Here is a 24,007-nt window from a genome sequence, read left to right on the forward strand (position 1 = left end):
CTGTCATTAGGGATCAGTTTGACTTTTTCAGAATTTTTATCTGTGGAATCATGCAGCACATGCTCTATTTTTGGCTGGCTTTTTTCACTCAGCATAATTATTTTTGAGAAAACCCCATGTTATATGTGTCAATAAATCATTCCTTCTTATTGCGGAGTAGTTTTCCATCGAACGGATGTACCACAGTTACTTTTTTACATCTACCTATTACTGGGCATTAGGGTTGTTTCTGTATTTTGGCTATTTCAAATAAAGCTGCAATGAATATTTTTTTTCAACTCTTTGTATGAATACGTGCTTTCTTTTTCTCTTAGAAAAAAAAAGGAGTAAGATGGCTGGGTTGTATGGTAGGTGTGTGTTTAACTTTTTAAGAAACTGCCCAAATGCCATATGCACCCCAGTGTTCATAGCAGCATTGTCCACAATAGCTAAATCGTGGAAGGAGCTGAGATGCCCTTCAACAGATGACTGGATTAAGAAGTTGTGGTCCAGGGGCACCTGGGTGGCACAGCGGTTAAGCGTCTGCCTTCGGCTCAGGGCGTGATCCCAGCGTTATGGGATCGAGCCCCGCATCAGGCTCCTCCGCTATGAGCCTGCTTCTTCCTCTCCCACTCCCCCTGCTTGTGTTCCCTCTCTCGCCGGCTGTCTCTATCTGTGTTAAATAAATAAATAAAATCTTTAAAAAAAAAAAAAAAAGAAGTTGTGGTCCATATATACAATGGAATATTACTCAGCTATCAGAAAGAACGAGTTCTCAACATTTGCTGCAACATGGACGGCACTGGAAGAGATAATGCTAAGTGAAGTAAGTCAAGCAGAGAAAGACAATTATCATATGGTTTCTCTCATCTATGGAACATAAGAACTAGGATGATCGGTAGGAGAAGAAAGGGATAAAGAAAGGGGGGTAATCAGAAGGGGGGAATGAAGCATGAGAGACTATGGACTCTGAGAAACAAACTGAGGGCTTCCGAGGGGAGGGGGGTGGGGGAATGGGATAGGCTGGTGATGGGTAGTAAGGAGGGCACGTATTGCATGGTGCACTGGGTGTTATACACAACTAATGAATCATAGAACTTTACATCAAAAACCAGGGATGTACTGTATGGTGACTAACATAATAAAAAAAATATTATTATATAAAAGAAAAAAAAAGAAACTGCCCAAATGTATTTGAAAGTGACTGTACCATTTTACATTCCCACGAATGGGCCTGTCATATGGTGGAAGACATTGACAGATTTCCTGACAGTGAATCAGCCTCACATCCCTGAAGGCTAAATAAATTGCTAATGATGTGTAATAGTTTTAATATATTGTTGAATTCTATTTGCCAATATTATCTTAAGGACTTTTGCACCTGTATCCATGTGGGATACTGGTCTGTAGTTCTGTCTGGTTTTAGTATCGGTTAATACTAGCTTCATAAAATGAACTAGGAAGTAATCTCTTCTATTTCAGAACAGAGTGTATAGAATTGGTACTAATTCTTCTTTAAATGTTCAATAGAATGCTTCAGTGAAAAAAATCTGAGCCTGGATATTTCTTTTTGGGGAGTTTTTGAATTACAAATTCAACTTCCTTAATAGTGATGGAGATTTTCAAATGATCTATTTCCTATCAGGTGATTTATGGTAGTTTGTGCTTTTCAAGGAATTAGTACATTTCAACTAAGTTATCAAACTAATTTATGTACAGCTGTTTATTATATTCATTTATTATATTTTTGATGTCTTCAAGGTCTTTAGTGATATCCCCTATTGATTCCTAATATTGGTAATTTCTGTCTTTCCAACTTTTTTCTTACCAATTTCTTAATCTTTTCAAAGAACCAGTTTTTTGTCTCATTAACTTTTTCCATTTTTTTCTGTCTTTAATTTCATTGATTTCTGCTCTGGTCTTTATTGCTTCCTTCCTTCTTATCATTTCGGGTTTATTTTACCCTTCTTTTTTTCTAGGTCTTGAGGTGGGAGCCTAGATATTGATTTAAGACTTTTCCTCTTCTATAATATATACATTTAGTGCTATCTGTTTACTTTTTAGCCCTACTTCTGCAGTGCCCCATACATTTTGATATATTTCAATTTTAATAGACTATTTTAACAAGCTACATTTAATATAATATGTTAAGATTCAAGTTTGTCTTTTTTGTTGTTTTTATTGTTTCCTTCTTGTACTGTCTTATTATTCATTTCTGTTTTCTTTTCTTTTCTTTTTAAAGATTTTATTTATTTATTTGACAAAGAGAGAGAGGGAACACAGGCAGGGGGAGTGGGAGAGGAAGATGCAGGCTCCCAGTGGAGGAGCCTGATGTGGGGCTCGATCCCAGGACTCTGAGATCACACCCTGAGCTGAAGGCAGACGCTTAACGACTGAGACACCCAGGCGCCCCTCATTTCTGTTTTCTTTTTCTCACCTCTCCTTGGCTTAATTTCATATTTTTTAGAATTCCGTTTTATCTATTTTTAAGCATATATCTGTGTATCTTTTTTTTTTTTAGTGGTTTCTTTAGGTATTACATAACAGCCTACTGATGTCATCATTTTGCCAGTTCAAATATAGAAACCTTACCTCCTTTACTCCATTTATAGTATAATTTTCTTACACATTTCCTCTTACATATGCTCAGAACCATATCAGACAGTGTTATAATTTTTGCTTTAACCATCAAGCATAATTCAGAAAACTCAAAAGGAAAAGGAAATTATTAATAATTTTTCTTTCTTCCTTCTTCATGTTCCAAGACTTTCTTTTATCACTTCCATTCCATTTAGAGAACCTCCGGTAGCCCTTATTTTAAGGTAGGCTTAACGTCTTGATTTCCCCTTCATCCCTGAAGGATATGGATATAGAATTCTGGATTGACAGTTCTTTCAGCATTTGAAAAGTATTGTTCACTTCCTTCTGACATCCATGGCTTTTGATGAGAAATCTGCTCTTGTGGGGAAAAAATCTTAATGTTGATTTCTTTCTCACTGCTTTCAAAATTTTTCTTTGTCATTAGTCTTCAGAAGTTTGGCTACGCCATAACTTGGTATGGATTTCTTTGGGCTTATCCTTTTTAGAGTTTTCTCAGCTTCTTCAATCTGTAGGCTTATGTCTTTTGCCAAATTTGGCAAGTTTTCAGCCATTTGTCTTTGAGTACTTTTCACCTCCACCCTTGATTCCCTCTTCTTCCAGAACTCTGGTGACATAAATATTAGACATTTTGTTTTGGTCCCACTGGTCTCTGAAGTTGTGTTCATTTCTCTTTCAGTCTCTTCTCTCCTTGTTGTTCAGACTGGGTCATTTCTATTGTTGCCTTCAAGTTCACTGATTCTTTTCTTGGTCCCTTCCATTCTACTCATGAATCCATCCACTATTTTATTTCAGTTGTTGTATTTTTCAGTTCTAAGATTTCCATTTGGTTCTTCTGGATATCTTTTATTTTTTTAAAAAAGATTTATTTATTTGAGAGAGAGAAAGAGAGCAGGGAAAGGGGCAGAGGGAAGGAATCCTCAAGCAGGCTACACACACAGCATGGAGCTCAATGAGGGGCTCGATCCCAGGATCCTGAGATCATGACCTGAGCCAAAACCAAGAGTTGGCTGCTTAACCAACTGAGCCACTCAGGCACCCCTCTTTTATTTCTTTCCTGAGATTTTCTATTTCTTTGTTAAGGCTATTTTTTTCATTTCTTTTCAAGTGTATTCGTAATCACTTGATAAAACATTCTTAAAATGGCTTCTTTAATATCTTAGTCAGATAATGCTAATAGTCTTGTCATCTCCACATTAGTGTAGATTGTCCTTTTTCATTAAGTTGAGGTTTTCCTAAATCTTGGCATGAGTGACTTTTGATTTATAAAATTTAAAATTTGGGTAGTATGTTATAAGACCTTTAATTTTATTTAAACCTCTGTTTTAGCTGGCTCCCATAGACTCTGCTCTAACAGGGAGGGTGAAGTACTTCCTGGTTACTGCAAAGTGGGAATAGATGGCCTAGGTTTCCCACTGGGAACCCATGAAAGAAGCAGGAACCCCTCATTATTGATGGTGACAGTGGTATTTCTGGCTCCCCATTAGGTTTCCTCTGATAACATGTTGGCAGGGAGAGGTAGGAGGATCTCGTTATTGTTCCTCACATGGCCATTACTGACCACATTGAATGCATGGCCTCATTACTGTGGGGTGGTAGTAAAATCCTATCTCTCCACTAGACCTCCTCTGACAGCAAGCAAACAGGGACTGGGAGAGGCACCTTGTTACTGCCAGATGAGGGTGGAAGTCGAGGCCCAGATGGTCTCCACTGACACTATGAAGTGTGTGGGAGGTTCTTGTTAATGCCTGGTGAAGATATGAAGAACTGGTATTATTTTTCCTTTCAGTGCTTGGTAGAATTCACCAGGGATTCCGTCATGGCTTAGAGTTTTCTCTGTGCAAAGGCTGTTCACTACCAATTAAATTTGTTTAATAGACAAGGGGTACTCAGGTTATCTATTTCTTCTTGAGCAGAGTTTGGTAGTTTGTTTTTCAAAGAATTTGTCCATTTTACCTTGCCAAATTTTACAGTTGCCAAATTTACTGGCATAAAATTGTTTATAATAATGCCTTACTATTCTTTTACCGTTTATAGAATCTGAAGTAATGTCATGTCTCTCATTTCTAGTATTTTTAATTTGTATCTTCTCTTTTTTCTGATCAGTCTGACTAAAAGTTTATATTTTATTGATCATCTCAGAGAACCAGACTGGTTTTTACTGAACGTTTGTATTGTTTTTCTTTTCTTCTATTTCATTGATTTCTGCTGTTATTTTCTTTCTTATGCTTACTTCTGATGTAATTTGGTACTTATTTCTAGTCTAGTAAGTGGAAGCTGAGGTTACTGATTTGAAACCATTCTTCTTTTCTGATATAGGCATTTAGAGCTACAAATGTCCCTCTACGTACCATTTTAATGACATCCCATGAATTTTGATGTGTTGTATTTCCTTTCATTTCATTTAATATATAATATTTTCTGATTTCCCCCTTTGATTTCTTCTTTGATCCATGGATTATTTAGAAGTATGTTATTTACTTTCCAAATTTTTGGGGATTTTCCAGATAAGCTTTCTGTTACTGATTTCAACTTGTATTCCACTGTAGCCAGAGAACATATTTTATATGAATTGAATGAGAGAACATATTTTGTATGAATTGTATGAAATTTATTGAGAATTCCTTTAGTCCCAGAATATTGTCTATTTTGGTAAATGTTCTGTGTGTACTTTCAAAGAATGGATACTCTGCTGTTATTGGTTGAAGTGTTCTATTAATGTCAATTAGGTCAAATCATTTGATAGTGGACTCTTTCATGGCAATTTTATTTGAACTGACATGAAAACCTGAAAAAGTAAACTCTCACTTCTAGGCAATAGTGAAAAACAAACAGAAAAGCCAAAATTCTACCAAATCCTTTAAAATATTCCACTTAATGTATTTAAGTTAATAAAACCGGAAGAAACTTGATAGGAAAAGATAATAGATTTCATGATAAGAAATTACTATCTATTACCAAATTAGAGGATCAAAAATTAAATTAGAGCTGAAGGAGACCTCAGACATGCGAACAGACATCTTATTCTATAGCGACTCTGAAACTAAGAGGTGTGTCCGAGGCAACACACTGAATTTGTGTCAACCATGCTTCACCTTATATTACTGTTTACCTGTTCTACTGTGCAGAAGATGTGGGCATCATCCTGCTGGAAGCGCCTAACTCGAGTCAAGCCACTTAAAGTTCCCGACAATTCATTCCTATGAAGAACTCCAAAATCAGCGAATCTGATGGGCATTTCCCTCCATGATCGTGGACGATGAGCAAACATTAGACTAGAAAAGATGCAACAACACACAGCTTTAACTTAGCACAGAAAAGATTAAGTAATTATCTAAATATTAATAAATTACAGTTAAGCCTCAAGATTTGTAAACACCTTATTCTGGTTCTTAGATCAGAATTAAAAAAAAAAAATTCCTCGGGCACCTCGGTGGTTCAGTTGGTTAAGCATCTGACTCTTGATTTCGGCTCAACTCATGATCTCAGGGTTGTGAGACTGAGCCCCAAGTCAGGGCTTAAGATTCTCACTCCCTTTCCTTCTGCCCCTCCCCATGCTCACGCTCTCTCAAACAAAACAAAACAAAAAAAACAAAACAAAACAAAACAAAACAAAACACTACTAGGAATTATTGAGCCTTGAATTTACATTACTGCAGCACTCTGAGAAAGAGCCCTGTCTGTTATCTCTTCCAGAAACTCTGTTCCCTATTCTTATTCACCCAGTGAATTTCTACTTACTGTGTACAATTCATTTCAAAGGCTACTTCTTAAGTGAAGCCCCCCTGGACACTTTCCTAGATGGGGCTAGGCAGTCTCTCCTCAGGCTCTGAGATCACCTGGAACATGCCACTAATTTGGCACTGAACTTACTTTTTCATAACTGATTGTCTACATATCTGCTTCTGTCCCATTCTGCTCATGAGCTCCCTGAGGAAATGGACTGTGTCACCTCTGCATTTCTAGCACCACGCACCATAAGCACTCAACAGTTGTTCCCCATTGAATAAAAGACCTTTCTTCTGCAAAAACAAAAACAAAAAAACCACTCTTGGCTCTCATCCCATCACCACCAAGCCACTGTGATCCTACTTCCTTATTCCAAGGTATGAAAATCAAGATTTCATTCCCTACTTTCATTCAGGCTTCCTTATAATTATAGTTGAAATCATAGGCTATAGCCTCAAATGGTACCTAATAGGAAATTGAGTTAAAAAGTTAACACAGTATTTTAAAGAATGCAAGACTCTAGGTTAGCTTCCACCTTCTGTTTAAAAAGAGAGCAAATGGAATGTTTATATACCAGTTTTCACAAAATTAAAGGTAAATATATTTTTTTTACATGCTGTCATTGGAAAGTTCTCTTTTAGTCTTTACTGAAAAGGGCAAAGAGTTTTCTTCAGTTTGTTTTGAGGTTTTATACTTATCTTCTAAGGCCAATTTACTAGAAACGATGTATGCTGATGATACAAAACTACAAGGCTGGGATGTTTTTTTGTGGAGACTCATGTCTATTCACATCCTATTGTGAAATACACTTGTCTTACAAGGTTGAATTTGCATACCAGCTTTATGATAATTACATTCTTTCAAAGAATCTAAGACAACATTGTAAGATGTATCACTATATTATGTTCCACTAGAAAGGAAAACCACCAATATGTTATGACATAATGCTAAGATGCCCCCAATTGTATGATGCATTCTAATTTCAAGGATGTTGAAATGTGGGGGAGTGCGTGGGAAGGTATCTTACAATCAATGAAATCCAGTAACCCATTGATTATGACTTCATTGGTCTTGTTTTAATCAATCCAAACAGTATATAAGAACTAAATGTTTTGCAAATATGTATATTTGAAGTGTATTCCTATTACAAAAACATATACAATAATTTATAAAAGTGATATATAATTCTATCTCTAAGAGGCACATGAACTAAATGGTTTCTTGTGAACATTCCACACCTGCCCAAGGTCAAACAGAACTTGGAGAGTAAATGCATTCTCCAGAATGAAATAACTTGGTAAAGATGACTGGTAGCCACCACTCCTCAGATTAAAGGAATCCCTTAACTCCAAAAAAGCAAACTAGTAATATTAAAAGCTGACTGTGATGAAGTATGCTATGTGCTCTTATGCAAAGATCTGCTTCACTTTTAATACCCACCAGTGCCCTGGACAGTTCATGGGCTTAAGGGCAAACGTGTCCTTTTCAATATCAAAGGCAAACATGTTCTCACTGTAATGCTGCCAGTGGCCTGAGGTTTCCCAGAGTCTGCTGTTGTACATGTTGGGAGAGAGCACTTCTGTGAAGTTACGTCGGTGATATTCCTCCTTTAAGATAAACACATTCAATGTTAAAATGTGGCACGACAGAACACAATTCCATGCAAAGTAAAACTAGGAGCGAATATTTCTTAATTTGGGATTACATCTTATATTAATTCATGGTTAATGTGCCCTCAGTTTTAGGTGTGGTCCTTTCTGGATCAGAAAATAAAGATTAATGTATAGCATTTTCACCTTAAGTATCTGTATTTTATACTATACAATAGTATATAGTACATAATCTGTTAATTCTTTGAAAATTAGTAATTGATATGATATATAATACATATCATATATATTATTATGTATTCTTAATGTATATATAAACTTTCTATAACTACAAATTCCCAAATCCTTCTACATTCTAGATAAACAGCAGGTATTTTTCTATTACTTAAGAGGTAGAATAACTTTATAACTCAATAAGCCTGAATGCTATGTTGCATGCAAATTTAGTTTTGATCTATTTAGTTTTAAATAGAAATGAAGCTGAGAATTTTAATTTTTAACACAATAAGTGGCTGGTATCTATAAAGTCATGAACCAGCTTCTCTTCCTCCCTACCTATCAACAGCTTCCCCAGTTCAATCACTCGGGACGGGAAAAGAGAATCTCTCAACTAAAGTTCTTATTTTATTTAAACTTTTTCTTTCTTCAAGGTATCAATCAGATGATCTCTGTTGCTGGTTTCTTAGTTCTCACCATTTGTTAATCACTTAAGGGATATCTGGCACAGATCCAGACCAGCATATTTTAATGAAGTAAGGAAGTTTTTCTTACAATTAAAAAAGTATAAAACATAATATTTTAAAATTACAAACAACACTCGTTTCACAGCACTTAAAAGGATGCCACTGTTACTCTTTGGCAGAGTATCTTTTCAGTCCAGTTGTGGATAGCTGGGTCTCAGTCATTCAGTAAGCTGCTTTACCTATCCTTCATTTTTACTAAATTAGAAAGTTTTAACAAAATTATAGATCATTACAAATGGCAGTAATTATTCTGTGGCTATGTCAGATGCCTCTATATATTCAGATTAAACAAGGTCCCAAAAGTTGAAGAATTTTTTGTGTTTGCTTGTTTGTTTTGACTAGAGAGTATTTTAAAGCTTGGCTCAGGAGATAATAATCAATGGACTTTTAATCCACTCTGGAAACAATTGCTAATCATGTTAGCAACTCATGTGTTTGGGAATGATTTTAAAGTATGCCGTATGACAGAAATGTCATTATGTTTACAGCTTACTTTGTGCAGTTTTGCTACTATAAATAAAGTTTTTGTGGACATTCAAATACAAGTCTCTATATGGGCATATTTTTATTTTTCTTGGGTAAATAACTAGGGGCAGAATTGACAGGTCACATGGTAAGCATATGTTTAACTGTGTAAGAAATTGCCTAACTGTTTTACAAAGCAGCAGTATCATTTTGCATTCCTACCAGTGGGAGTTAGAATTTCTCCACATTCTTGCCAATCTCTGGCATTCTCAGGTTTGTTGTTCTGCCATGGGGTGGGTGGGGGGACATTCTAGTGGACACTGAGCTTACTGAAGCTTTAATTTTCATTTCTTTATTTTCTGAAGAGAGAGAGAGAGCAAGCAGGGGGAGGGGCAGAGGGAGAGAGAGAATCTTAAGCAAGTTCCACACCCAGTGCAGAGCCTGACGAGGGGTTTGATCTCAAACCCTGAGATCATGACCTGAGCCAAAATCAAGAGTCGGATGATTAGCTGACTGAGCCACGTGGGTGCCTCTAGTTTTCATTCTTTGATGACTAATGATGTTGGGCACCTTTTTATGTGTCTCTCCATCATTTCCACTCAAAAAATTAAATGTCTAGGGGCAGCTGGATGGCTCAGCCGTTAAGCGTCTGCCTTCAGCTCAGGTCATGATCCCAGGGTTCTGGGATTGAGCCCCACATTGGGCTCCCCGCTTGGCAGGAAGCCTACTTCTCCCTCTCACACTCCCCTTGCTTGTGTTCCCTCTCACTGTCTCTGTCAAATAAATAAATAAAATCTTAAAAAAAAAATTAAATGTCTAGGGACAAACCTGATGAAAGATGTGCAAGACCTCTAAAACAGAAGTTACAAAATACTGCCGAGGGAAAAGAAAGAACTAAATGAACTGACAAAATTTCCATGTTCATAGATTGGAAAACTCAATGTGGTTAAGGTCGATTATCTACAAATTAATCTATAGAATGAATGTAATTCCAATCAAAATCCCAGCAGTTATTTTTTAGGAAATGAAAAGCATGATATAAAATTTATATGGAAGCACAAAGAATCTAGAATAGCCAAAATAATCTTGAATAAGAATAAAATTTAAAAACTTCATTAAACTACTGGTATTAAGACTTAATATATAGGTTATAGTAATTTACGGCAATCAAAGCAAGGACAGACAACAAAGGCACCAAAAGAGCAGAATAAATATCTGGAAAGACATAATGGTTTAGGACAAAGATTCTACTGCAGTAATAAATGGTACTGAAGCTACTGGATAACCCTGTGGATAAAAATCAGCCTTGACCCCTCTCTTCCGTGGAACCTAAAAATGAATTCAAGATAGATCATGGCCTTGAGTCTGAAAACAAATACAGTCAAGCCTCTAGACTAGAACAAAGAAGAATACTTTCATGACTCTGAAATAGGCAAAGATTTCTTAAACAGGGCATGAAAAGCCCTAACCAGAAAAGAAAAAAAAAATAATAAACCAGACTTTGTTAAACACGAGAACTGTTGGTTAAAAGACATCATTAAGAAAGTGAATCGATAAGTTGCAGCTTGAAAAAATGCACTCACGACATACACATTTAGGAAATGACTCACATCGGAATAAAGAAAGAGCCCCTAAAAATCAATAGTAAAAAGACAATTCAGTTTTTTAAAATGGGCAAAATACTTACACAGGAACTTCACGAAAGAGGATATCCACATAACCAACAAACATATGGAAAGGTTGTCACATCATTATTCATCAGGAAATGCAGAATAATACCATGGTACCTACCCGAATGACAAACTGATAATACCAAGTGTTGAGGCAGATGTAGAGTAACTGGAATGTTCATACATTTCTGGAAGGAACATTATATGGATCAACCACATAAAAACTATTCAGTATTTTCTTAAGTCAGTCATTACCACCCTATGACCAAGCAATTCCACTCCTAGGTATATGCCCAAGAGAAGTGAGTACTTGTGCCCACCAAAAGACATGTACAGAATGTTTAATGCTTCACGTATAATAGCTCCAAAGCGGAAACAAAGTAAATGTAAATGTACACCTACAGGAGAACAAATAACTACCCTGTTCTGTGGTCACAAAATGAAATACCTCAAACAACAGAAAAAAATTATATGCAAAATTTGGATGAATCTCAGACATTAAGTTGAACAAAAGAAGCCTGAAACACAATAGCTAATACTGTATGAGTCCATTTACATGAAGTTTAAGACCAGGCACCATTGATTTATGGTTAATAGAAATCAGCAAGTTCATGTCAGGTGAGAAGAGGGGAGGCAGGTATTGACTGGGAAGATGCAAGAGGACCTTATGAAAGGATGGAACTGTCCTAGGGGCATCTGGGTGGCTCAGTCAGTTAAGCATCCAACTCTTGATTTCGGCTCAGGTCATGATCTCAGGGTTATGGGATCGAAACCTGCATTGGGCTCCACGCTCAGTGAGGAGTCTGCTTGTCCCTCTCCCTGTTCCTCCCCCTGTGTGTGTGCTGTCTCTCTCTCTCTCTCTTCTCCCTCTCTGTCTCTCTGTCTCTGTCTCAAATAAATAGATAAGTAAAATCTTAAAAAAAAAAGAATGGAACTGTTCTATGTCTTGATTTGGGTGGTGGTTGTACAGATGTATATACATGTAAAAATTTCTTGAGCTGTAAGCTTCAGATGTATGCATTTTAACAAAAGTAACTTAAACTTCAATCAGCAACTCTGACATCAGCCGCTGCCTGAATGGAGTCATATAAGGAACTCGATGTAAGAACCACCTTGACAGGGGCGCCTGGGTGGCTCAGTCATTAAGCATCTGCCTTCAGCTCAGGGCGTGATCCCAGAGTCCTGGGATCGAGCCCTGCATCGGGCTCCTCCACTGGGAGCCTGCTTCTTTCTCTCCCACTCCCCCTGCTTGTGTTCCCTCTCTTGCTGGCTGTCTCTCTCTCTGTCAAATAAATAAATAAAATCTTTTTTAAAAAAATTTTAAAAAAAGAACCACCTTGATAAGCCTAACACTTAGACCGTTAGAGGTAATACTGAAAAAAAATGGCCATTTTAAGCAACTAAGCTTCAGGACACTCTGTTATGTTGCGATAGACAATCAGAACAGAATATGCACTGGGGGTGGGTGCTGCTATAACAGCAACCTAAAATATGCAGCCTTGGCTTTGGGGCCAGGTGGTGGGTGGAAGCCAGAAGGCTAGAGATGGTCTTTGAGGACTTGGAAGGACAGTGAAGAAAATATATTGGAGGATGAAGAAAAGGGGACCCTTGTTATGTGGTGCCAGAAAACTGGTAACACTATCACCTGAGGTAACCTGAAAAACAGAAAGAGTGCCCAAAGAATTCACGGACTGTAGCTAGGGATGTGTCTAGGCAGAAAGAAGAAACGGACAACTGACTTCTTATAGCTGCCTATGACAAAACACAAGAGAGACGTAAACTAAACAGGGTACTATTAAGTTTTTGAGAGGAAGTATCAAAATGCTAGGACCTGCTGGATTCAAAAATAAAACTATTGCATCCTTAGCCTCTCCCAGCAAAAGACTCACAAGGCGAGAATGGCCTCAGCACAAGATAAAGTACAGGTTACCACCAATAAACCATGGCCTTAGGGTAAAGCTCTTGAGGATATGGCTGTATGCCACTTGTGAAGACCTCAGAATGATCTACGTGAGTAGGTGCTAGGGCTTCTGAGAGTCTTAAAACTGTGCTTGGTAGACTCCATCAGCTAAACGTCAAGGCTTTTTTTTATATATAAGATTTTATTTATTTGTTTGAGAGAGAAAGAGAAAGAGAGTGCACACGAGCAGGAGGGAGAGGGAGAGAGAATCCAAAACAGACTCTTTACTGAGCCCAGAGCCCAATGTGGGGCTCAATCTCACAACCGCAAGTTTATGACCTGAGCCAAAACCAAAAGTCAGACACTTAACTGACTGAGCAACCCAGGCACCCCAAACATGAAGGCTTTTAAGAATCTTAAGTGTACTGTCTCACATCAGCCTCACAGGCAGACAGGTAGAGAAGGATCGGGCTCATAAAGAGACAGAGGTGTGATTTTCACCTAAGTGTTGATTATAAATGTATATAAAAGACTCCGTGAAGCTTTTAAAGGAATTGTACTGGCTTAGACTAAAAGGGACAGAGACAGCACAAAATGAAATGAGGCCTTGGAACCCCAAAATCCTACTGAAAGAAACAGATTGTGAATATTGAGAAAGCTACTCCGAGGTCTACATGGGCTATTTCTCATGGTAAAGGAAGGATGATTCAAAGGGCAGAACCACAACCCATGCAGAGACAAAAGTCCTAACCAAAGTGCGTTTTCTGACCAGGGAGAAAGGACGAGGGGGTTGTCAGGATTGCTACAGATCACTGACTACTACTCTCCTCCACCCATCTTTGAATGGCAGGATGTACTGCATCCTATTTCTCTATTGTTATCACATAATGTTGGGGGGGTGGCCCACAGATAGCTTGTCCCTTTAGTCCACAATCTTACAATGAGCAGAACTGCACTTGGTGATCTGTACTTTGCATCTGAGGAGCCTCATCTGCACCTAGACCTGATTCAGGTGACATAGTATTAGATGTTGAGCCAATGCAGTAATCGGATGAGATTTGGAATAGTTTGTTACTCAGTCGCACATATTCAAAGAGCAGAACTGACTCTCCTCCAGTCTTTTGGAGCTGAAGAGACCAGACGGTCAACTGGAAACCCCACAGGGTCATGCCCTAGAAATACAGATGAAAAACAGGTAGACTGCGTCTTATCAAAATGGAAGCCCAGCCCTAACTCAGCTCAATCTTTAATTGGATTGAGCAATTAGTCTTCAGTCTTGGCAGGGGGTAAACACTCTAGTGAGAGATGACATTATCTATAGCCTCTGAAGTTCTTTTTATATACAATATTTAGATATAATAAAAAATTACTAAATATGGGAAGAGGCAAGACCATATAACAGAAAACCAAGAGAAAAAACAAGTAAGGTCCCTGACTGGTTTTTTTGGGTTTTTTTGTTGGCATGGAAAGGCCGATTTCTTCAGACAAAGGCATCTGGGAGTTCCAAGTCCTCTGCCTCATCTATGTCTGCCAAAAAGTCTTATCCCAAAATTCAGGAATCTACTCTTTCCCACAAGTTCCCTTACCTTAGCATAAGAGACCACTGGGGTTGTGAATTTAAATGACTTTACAATTCTGCAGCCCGTACAAATCAGGCCTTGGGCCTAATCATCAGCCATGTGTGTCTTGCATCTATAAAGATACGAGATTCCTTTCAGGCCACCATAGAGGCTTTCTGTTTATTCTCCACACACTCAACCCCCAACCTTGAGAGTTCAAGGTGTCAGGGGCTGTGTTGATTTTCCAGCATAGCCCATCCAAAAAGCAGCTGTCATGGTCATCACCACCTGCTGAAGTCTCGGATAATCTTCAGTGATTCTTCAAGGCCCTCTGGCCTACCATGGTTTCACAGTGAATCCCTACTGGAAGGTACGTAGCCTAGGTGATAGAGTCCACAGAGCTTAGCCTCCAGGGACATAGCACAAGAAGAGAAGGAAGGGAAATGAGACTGCTGAGGTGGACAGATAATAACCAGCTCATGCAATTAACCTTTTCTCCGGAAGTTACTGAAGAAAGTGCTTCCCCAGATGAGAGGAAGAAGGAAGGAAGTGGAAGATATGGGATCAGGAAAGAGGAGAATCAACATAGCAGAGACATGAGGGAAGTAGATAGAATGCTGAAGAAAACAACTCCTAAGACACCAGTTGGCAAGAATCCTTGTAGTAAGTTAATTCTAGAACAAGAGGACCAAATTTTTAAAAATTACTGAGACATTACCTGAATCATCAGTACATGCTGTAAGAAGTTTTGCAGTTTCGAGGAAAAGTTTGAGGATGGGTTAGTGATAGGAACTAAATAAGTTAGTGATATAAAACTGAGTAAATGAAAATTTTAGGTAATTATTAATTACAGGAAAGACGCAAAGGAAACGTAATCCTAATGGTATACATGGATCACCTCTGAACAGTATCTATAGTTCAAATGATGTAAACTGAAGACTTTCTAATCTACGATCTTTATTACAAGAAGGCATTTTACACACTTGTCTTTACCCTTGGCTCTGGATGGAGTTGCCCAGTCACCTGGGAGTCATACCATGGACAATGGAGGGGGACTCAGGGCCACATTTTGAGAAGCAACACTTCATCATTTAGCATCGTGTACCAGTTGGACACTTTCTCCTTTCTTCTCCTTCACAGGGAGTTCCACATTCAGTCTAATGCTTATCTCTGTATTGTCCATGCTCTAGAAACTTATATGGACAGTAGGTGCACTTACTGAAATCCCAAGGATGCATTTTATTTAGGGAATGTAGAATTTATCTCAATTTTTTCTGAGGCGCAACCCAGTATTTCTCTTTTAGGTTCAAAATTCTTATTAATATTACTAAACTAAAGTTAATGAACACACTTGGCCATTTTATTGTGAAAGAAAATAGTAAAACGTAAAATGGGGTTGAATAAGAAAAACATTTTAAAAGTTAACTTACTCGTATGAAATCCATAAGCGTATTATAAATGAAGGCTCCTCTGGGAAGAAAAAAGCAGCTTCCAGGACTCAGATCATGGAAAAAGAACAGTTCTTGTTCCTAAGAATAAAACAATAACTGCATCTCAAATCTCACTGCCATTGGTCAATATTTACTATACACATGTGACGTGCTAGGAATGAGACTTATACTCAGTTAGGATTTCCATCATCTAATAACTGACTTCCCAAAGTCCCCCAATACTTACCTCTAACTATATATACTAGTGTATGTAAAATTACAATTTGTATTTATGCTTAGTTAGCTTTTCGTTCACCTTCTATTTACTGCTGACTTCTGACTTGGCACCTGGGAGTGTGGATCTCATGGGGAGAGAGCACAGCACAAAGATCAGAGAAGTCCACGGCGGGAGGTGGGCTCTACCTGGTGGTGATCATCAATCACCATGGCTATCACTACTGAACACCTGCCCCGTGCTGCCACCATCATCCAGCGTCTGTCTTCGCATCAGCCCTGCTAAGACTACTGAGCAAGAGATGAGCACGTGGAGTCGTGTAAGCAATTACCTGGCCCGTCACGTAACACAGCTCATAAGTGGCCAGATGGAGACTGAAACCCAGATCTGCCTGCTCTCAAATCTCATTCTTTCTTTCTGCCCTGTTTCCCAAATACAAAGTATGCTATTAAGTACGTACAATTTTTAAAGCATTATTTTTATATCATGGTAAGAATAAGAGAAGGGTGTAATTTCTAAATTTAATAAAAGACACGGGAAGGAAAGAGGTGAGAAGACATTTGGGGGATTAGCATGCAAGAATGCAACAGCAAACTCTGAATGCCAGCAAAATAGAAGACCGGACAAAAGGAGAAGAAATACTAAACAATTTAATCATTGGCCAACAAAGAACGTCCCCACCCTGCTGGTGATTAGGCCACGCAGCGTACCTTTCCGATCTTCCTGTGATCTCGGTTCTTGGCTTCCTCTTGGAACTTTTCCCAGGTCTTCATCATCTTGGTATCAGGGAAGGATATCCCGTAGATTCTCTGCAGTGTTTCCATTTCAGGATTGCCCTCCCAATATGTTGAGGAATTCTAAGCATTAAACAAGATTTGGGTAAACACACCAAACATTTGGTGATAAATAAAACTGCTCTTAAATACGTGCACAATTTTCCGCTACATCGGCAACGTAGCTTTACTTAAAGATGACTTTTTGTAGCACTGGAAAGACTTTAAAATTGATTCTAATTAAACCTGCCCAGCCCGAATTCATCAGAAAATGATGTAGTCTGCTGTGGATTGTGGCAATGGAAAGTGAGGAAGAAGGGGAAGGTGGGCAGGGCCAAGAGTAACTGCACCACTGAAGGGAGGGGCAGCAGAGGAAGAAGGTACAGAGACGTGACGATCCCAGGCAAGTGTTCGTGTTTGCACGAGGGTGACTCGAGGACAATATCTTAACCTATCATATGAAAAAGAAATGCATTGTAACATGTATAGTAAGTTAATAAACAATTAAAAGCTACTTGTAAGGTCCTAATTATCAAAAATCTAAAAAATTATAGTATTTTTAGAAGTTTATGTAAAAATCAAATAATGAAGTATTTTACAATACTGTGATATTCAGATTATAAAAGATATGATTGAAATTTCTCATTATCTGGGTCATCTTAAGTTTGCTGTATTAAAAAAAAAATCCTTACCTTGAAAATTTTTATGGTTTTAATTTTTCCAGTGTGTCTTACATGGGGGCCTTTACAAAGGTCAATTAGTGGACCGCACCTATAATGAAATATTTCAGACATGCCCCGATATAGTTATAGCTTTTTGGACCATTCATTACAAACCACGATTTCATATGTTTTAAATGAAAGATCTCACTTATTTGTACATCTTAGGTCAATGTTTATTTGGAGACAATTTAAATAATTTAAATTAATTTTTAATTTAGTATGAAGAGGCAATTTATCTAGCCTTACATCCCTGTCTTCCCTCCTTTGCTCAAATTCAAAAATTATAGAATCTTCTGAAACTAACTGTACATAAAGACACTTTTCATTGTCATATGCCAAGGCTCTTAAAAACCTTTCACTTTCATAAAATCAAAAAGCCATATCCCTGCTCTACACTAACTTTCAAACCCAAAATTACCTACAATTTATACAAAATGCACTAACTTGATACCTTACTTTAAAAATAAACTTCTCCAAACCCATAGAATGTACACCAACAAGAGCGAACGATAATGCAAACTCTGGACTCCGTGTGACTATCCATCAATTGTAACTAATGTGCCAGTCTGCAGGGGGTACTGATAGAGAGGGAGGCTGTGCATGTGTGGGGTAGGAGGTATGGCAGAAATCGCTGCATGTTCTCAGTTTTGCTGTGGACCTAAACCTGTTCTAAAAAATCAGGTCTGGGGGCGCCTGGGTGGCTCAGTCGGTTAAGTGTCTGCCTTCGGCTCAGGTCATAATCTCAGGGTCCTGGAATAGAGCCCCAAGTTGGGTTCCTTGCTCAGTGGGGAGTCTGCTTCTCCCTCTCCCTCTGCTCCTCCCCCTGCTTGTGTGTGCGTTCTCTCTCTCTCTCCCTCAAATAAATAAAATCTTTTAAAAAAATCAGGTCTGTTTAAAAAGTAAATAAATTTCCAGAGTCTTTTATTTGTTTTTAGGCCCTCTGGTGTTATGAAAAGATGCTTAATTGTCTTTTGCACTGACTTACAATGCAACTCTCAGGCAAAAGTTTAGGTCAGAGATGACACTGCTATTAAAACACATGGTGGGGAGCCCGGGTGACTGTCCGTTAATCATCCAACTCTTGATTTCGGCTCGGGTCATGATCTCAGGGCCGAGCGATGGAGCCCCGCATCACACAATGGGCATGGAACCTGTTTAAGATTCTCTCTCTCCCTCTCCCTCTGTCCCCTCCCCCCTGGCTGCGTATGCTCTCTCTCTCTAAAAAACAAAACAAAACAAACAAACAAATGAAAAACACATGATACTGTTGCTGGGGATTCACTTGCCCCTCTAACAAACAAGGACCCTCAAACCTTAATAAGCACAGACTTTTCAAGTGCAGAAACATTTAGAAAGTTAAAATACTAATGACACTGATAAGAGGGAAGGTCCTTAACATCAACTAAGGAAAATTTAGTAAAGAAAGTAAGTTTCCTTAACTATTCCAACCAATTTAAAATATTTTTAAAGTTCACTGGTTAAAAAGTTAAAAATTACAATGAATACATAAAGGGACTGGTTTATTCACCAAAGTGGAATAAGCTTTAAAGATGAAAATATCATTTCTTTGAATGACCAGGCCTTATTCTTTGTCCAAGACAGAAGTGGTAAATCAACGCTCAGAGGAATAGAAGGAATACCTCATTAGCACGAAAGACTTCAATACTTTAATCTTTAAATAACCCTATAGAAAGAAAAGCAATTCATTTTCTAAAAATTAAGCTGACAGAATAAGAAGTGTCAGTGTTGGCCTAAGTAAAGTTCAAGAAAATAACCACAAAGGCTCAAGTATTAGAAGCCAGAATTTTAAAACTTAGCGTATCTTTTCTATTTCTTCATGTATCTTTAAGCTTTAAAATGCATATACTAACATTTATTTGAATTACAGGTAATGAATAATAAAACCTTATCAGGTCATTGGAGAATGGCAAAAATAAGGTAAGCATGGTACCCCGCTTCAATGTCAAAGGGCAATGAGTTCATATTATAACGTGAGAAATGCCCTGTGCACAGTTTTGCTTAGAGGGGAGATGACTTTACTTACAGCACAATTAAACCCCAGAACCGTAAGTACTTGTCCGTGGAAAGTAAATGCCCTTGCGGACGATATTTGTGATTCAATTACATAGGCACGAGATCTAAGATGGGACTGTGAAGGTCACAGAAGCAGCCAGACAGCCAGAATACACAGACATGGAGGAGAGAAATTACTAGTCAGGCAGCTTAAAAGATGCACAAATAAAAAAGGGTCTCAGATGTTAAAGGAACAGAATTAGGTCACGGTGGTACTGACCTCACTTGCCTCTTCCTACCATTTGATTTGCCTTTGGTTCCCCAATGTTGGCTTTCATTGTGTTTCATCATGACTGTCCAACTAACGCATGAAAGTTAATGCTCTTGGACTCCAGGAAATGGGGAGCACAGTAAGAGGCAGAAAATCACTGCGGGAGGAAGATGGCCCGTAACAACTCCTGCTGCCACATACTAAGAATGTGGGAGGATAAAACAAAATTCCCTTCCCTAACAGCCCCCACTAAAACGGAAGGCACTGGGCAAACACAATCTCACCCACATGGAGAAAGATGACGTCACAGCTAACATCCGGAAAACAAAAATTCAGGTTTTAGCCTGATAAATACAAATGAAGAGGGAATAATTTCCCTCTGCTGATAACATTTCAGAGTCAAACTAAAGTAGTAGATCAACTATGCAAATTTATAAATACACCACCCACCCAAAGACCAACGCTTCTACTTCTAACACCTTCAAGTTTACCATGGAGCAGTGCTTAAAATCTTCACACACGTTACCTGTAAACTGTCGTAGTTGGAGTGTTAACTTTCTCATTCAGGATGCGGCACTTAAATTTATTGTACTACAAAGAAAAATATATTTACATATTATTACGTAAAATGTTTAAGTGGGAAAAAAAAAACTTTGACTTTTTTCAACAAACACTGAATGGGTGTCTACTAAGTACTAGGTGCTAAGACCCGGGGAATACCAAGAGCTCACAGCTTAGAGCTGTAGCGTCCAAACCGGGAGCCACAAGCCCGAGTGGCTACTGAGCACTTGTAATGGAACCAGTCTCAAACGACAAGAGCTTAAGCGCACAGAATTTCAGACACATACTGTGAAAGAGAGAATGTAAAATAGCTCATTAAGTATTTTTAGGTTGGTCACATGTTGAAGTGATATTTTTTATATAATGGGTTAAATAAAAGGTTATAAAAATTAATTCCACCATTCTTTTACTTTTAAAATGTGGCTACCAGAAAATTGAAGATGACATATGCGGTTCAGATCCATGGATCACATTATATTTCTTTAATTTTTTTAATTTAAATTCACTTAGTCAACAAAGAGTACATCATTATCACATTATATTTTATTGAACAACACTGTTCTAGAAGATTCTGATTTTTTTTCATCTCACTTTCAAGAATGTGTTTTAGTTTTTTTTAAATTCCAGTGAGTTAACATATAGTGTAATATTAGTTTCAGTTGCACAATATAGTGATTCAACCCTTCCATATAACACCCGGTGCTCATCACAAGTGCCCTCCTTAATCCCCATCACCTATTTCACCCATCCCCCCACCCACCTCCCCTCTGGTAACCATCAGTTTGTTCTCTGTAGTTAAGAGCCTGTTTCTTGGTTTGCCTCTCTCTCTCTCTCTCTTTTATTTTCCCTTTGCTCATTTGTTTTGTTTCTTAAATTCCACATATGAGTGAAATCATGTATTTCTCTGACTTATTTAGCTCAAACCATGTCTTGCCAGGAGACATTTCATTCTTTTTTTTTTTTTAAAGATTTTTATTTATTTATTTGACAGAGACAGACAGCCAGCGAGAGAAAACACAAGCAGGGGGAGTGGGAGAGGAAGAAGCAGGCTTCCAGCGGAGGAGCCTGATGTGGGGCTCCATCCCGGAACGCCGGGATCATGCCCTGAGCCGAAGGCAGACGCTTAACGACTGCGCCACCCAGGCGCCCCAGAAACATTTCATTCTTTTTTATGGCTGAATAATACTCCATTGTAAATATACACCACATCTTCTTTATTCATTCATCAGTTGTTGGATACTTGGGTTGTTTCCATAGTTTGGCGATAGTAGATAATGCTGCTATAAACATTGGTGTGCAAGTATACCTTTGAACTAGGACTTTTGTGTTTTTTTGGTAAATACCTAGTAGTGTGATTGCTGGATCCCAAGGTAGCTCTATTTTTAATTTTCTTTTTTTTTTTATTATGTTAGTCATCATACAGTACATCCTTAGTTTTTGATGTAATGTTCCATGATTCATTGTTTGCATATTACACCCAGTGCTCCATGCAATATGTGCCCTCCTTATTTTTTTCAATGTTTCATTGGTTTTTTTTTAATAATATTTTTTATTATATTATGTTAGTCACCATACAGTACATCCCTAGTTTTTGATGTAAAGTGCCCTCCTTAATACCCATCACCGGCCTATCCCAATCCCCCACCCTCCTCCCCTCTGAAGTCCTCAGTTCGTTTCCCAGAGTCCATAGTCTCTTGTGGTTCATCACCCCTTCTGTTTACCCTCCCTTCATTCTTCCCTTCCTTCTCCTAATGATCTCCTGCTATTTCTTATGTTCCATAAATGAGTGAAACCATAGGATAATTATCTTTCTCTGCTTGACTTATTTCACTTAGCATAATCTCCTCCAGTCCTGTCCATATTTTTAACTTTCTGAGAACCTCCATACTGTTTCCCCGAGTGGCTGCACCAGTTTGCATTGCCACCAAGGGTGCAAGAGGGATATCCTTTCTCCACATCCTTGCCAAAACTTGTCATTCCTTGTGTTGTTGAGTTTAGCCATTCTGACAGTTGAGATGTGATATCTCACTGTGGTTTTGATTTGCATTTCCCTGATGATGAGTGATGTTGAGCATCTTTTCATGTGTCTGTTGGCCATCTGGATGTCTTCTTCAGAAAAATGTCTATCCATGTCTTCTGCTCATTTTTTAATTGGATTACTCTTTTTTGGGGGGTGTTGTTTGATAAATTCTTTATATATTTTGGATACTAACCTTTTATCAGATATGTTATTTGCAAATATCTTCTCCCATTCAGGTTGCCTTTTATTTTGTTGATGGTTTCCATTGCTATGCAGAAGCTTTTTATTTTGATAAAGTCCCAATAGTTTATTTTTTTTTTAGATTTATTTATTTATTTATTTATTTATTTATTTATTCAACAGAGGTAGAGACAGCCAGCGAGAGAGGGAACACAAGCAGGGGGAGTGGGAGAGGAAGAAGCAGGCTCATAGCGGAGGAGCCTGATGTGGGGCTCGATCCCATAACGCCGGGATCACGCCCTGAGCCGAAGACAGACGCTTAACCGCTGTGCCACCCAGGTACCCCACAATAGTTTATTTTTGCTTGTATATCCCTTGCCTCAGGAGACATAGCTAGTAAGAAGCTGCTACAGCCTCTGTCAAAGAGGATACTGCCCGTCTTCTCCAGGATTTTTACGGTTTCAGGTCTCACATTTAGGCTAGAAGATTCCAATTTTAACTACATGAAATAAAATTCTGAGGATACAGCTGCATTATTAATTTGCATAAAACAAAAACAAAGTTTATAGTAAATGACATCATTACATTAAAAACTCAGAAGGCACTTTTCCTTTCTTTCCTGTTTCAGCACTACTACCTTGGTGCTTTTTATTAAATAACTAGTTAAAGGGGATAGTTGTTGAGAGAAAAAAATAGATCTGTATGATTTAACTGTTTCATACTTACATGTTCAAATCAAATCATTTTTCTTCACAGAGATTTGATTAAGCTTAGCTCTTAAGAGTAGCTGCAAAAAGGCAACCCACAAAATAGAAGAAAATAATTGCAAATCACATTTCTGATACAGGATTAATATCCAGAATATATAAAGAACTCCTATAATTCAACAACAAAAAACAAATAACCCAATTACAAAATAGGCAAATGACTGGAATAGACATTTCTCCAAATAAGACATACAACTGGCCAATAAGTACATGAAAATATGCTTAACATCCCACGTCATTAGAGAAATGCAAATCAAAAGCACAGTGAGATACCACTTCACACCCATTAGGATGGCTACTATCAACAAAACAGAAAACCACAAGTGTTGGCAAGGACGTGGAGAAACTGGAAGCCTTGTGCACCGCTGGTGGGAATGTAAAATGTCGCAGCTGCTGTGGTGAACAGTCTGGCAGTTGACAAAACAGAGAACTTCCATATGATCCGGCAGCTTCTGGGTATACACCCCAAAAAATTGAAAACAGGGACTAGAACAAATATTTGTACCGCCATGTTCACAGCGACACTTTTCACAACAGTCAAAAGGTGGAAACAGGGGCGTCTGGGTGGCACAGTCGTTAAGCGTCTGCCTTCGGCTCAGGGTGTGATCCCAGCGTTCTGGGATTGAGCCCCACATCAGACTCCTCCGCTAGGAGCCTGCTTCTTCCTATCCCACTCCCCCTGCTTGTGTTCCCTCTCTTGCTGGCTGTCTCTGTCACATAAATAAATAAAAAATCTTAAAAAAAAAAAAAGGTGGAAACAACCCAAGTGTCCACCAATAGAT

The 24,007-nt window shown here is 38.3% G+C and overlaps 1 protein-coding gene across 1 annotated transcript in view; it reads right to left on the reverse strand.

Annotated features, from left to right (window-relative positions):
- Positions 1–24,007, reverse strand: part of TARS3 (threonyl-tRNA synthetase 3) — a 73,269-nt gene that overhangs the window by 32,336 nt on the left and 16,926 nt on the right. The window contains exons 7-12 of the mRNA XM_045795371.2: positions 20,224–20,288; positions 17,384–17,462; positions 16,629–16,775; positions 15,684–15,782; positions 7,747–7,913; positions 5,690–5,852 (exon numbers count right to left, since the gene is read on the reverse strand). Coding sequence (XP_045651327.2) covers positions 5,690–5,852; positions 7,747–7,913; positions 15,684–15,782; positions 16,629–16,775; positions 17,384–17,462; positions 20,224–20,288 — 720 coding nt within the window. The remainder of the gene's footprint in view (positions 1–5,689; positions 5,853–7,746; positions 7,914–15,683; positions 15,783–16,628; positions 16,776–17,383; positions 17,463–20,223; positions 20,289–24,007) is intronic.

The sequence above is a fragment of the Ursus americanus genome, chromosome 28 (genome assembly GCF_024610735.1).
Source record: "Ursus americanus isolate L20-20 chromosome 28, mUrsAme1.1.p, whole genome shotgun sequence".
Classification (NCBI taxonomy): domain Eukaryota; kingdom Metazoa; phylum Chordata; class Mammalia; order Carnivora; family Ursidae; genus Ursus; species Ursus americanus.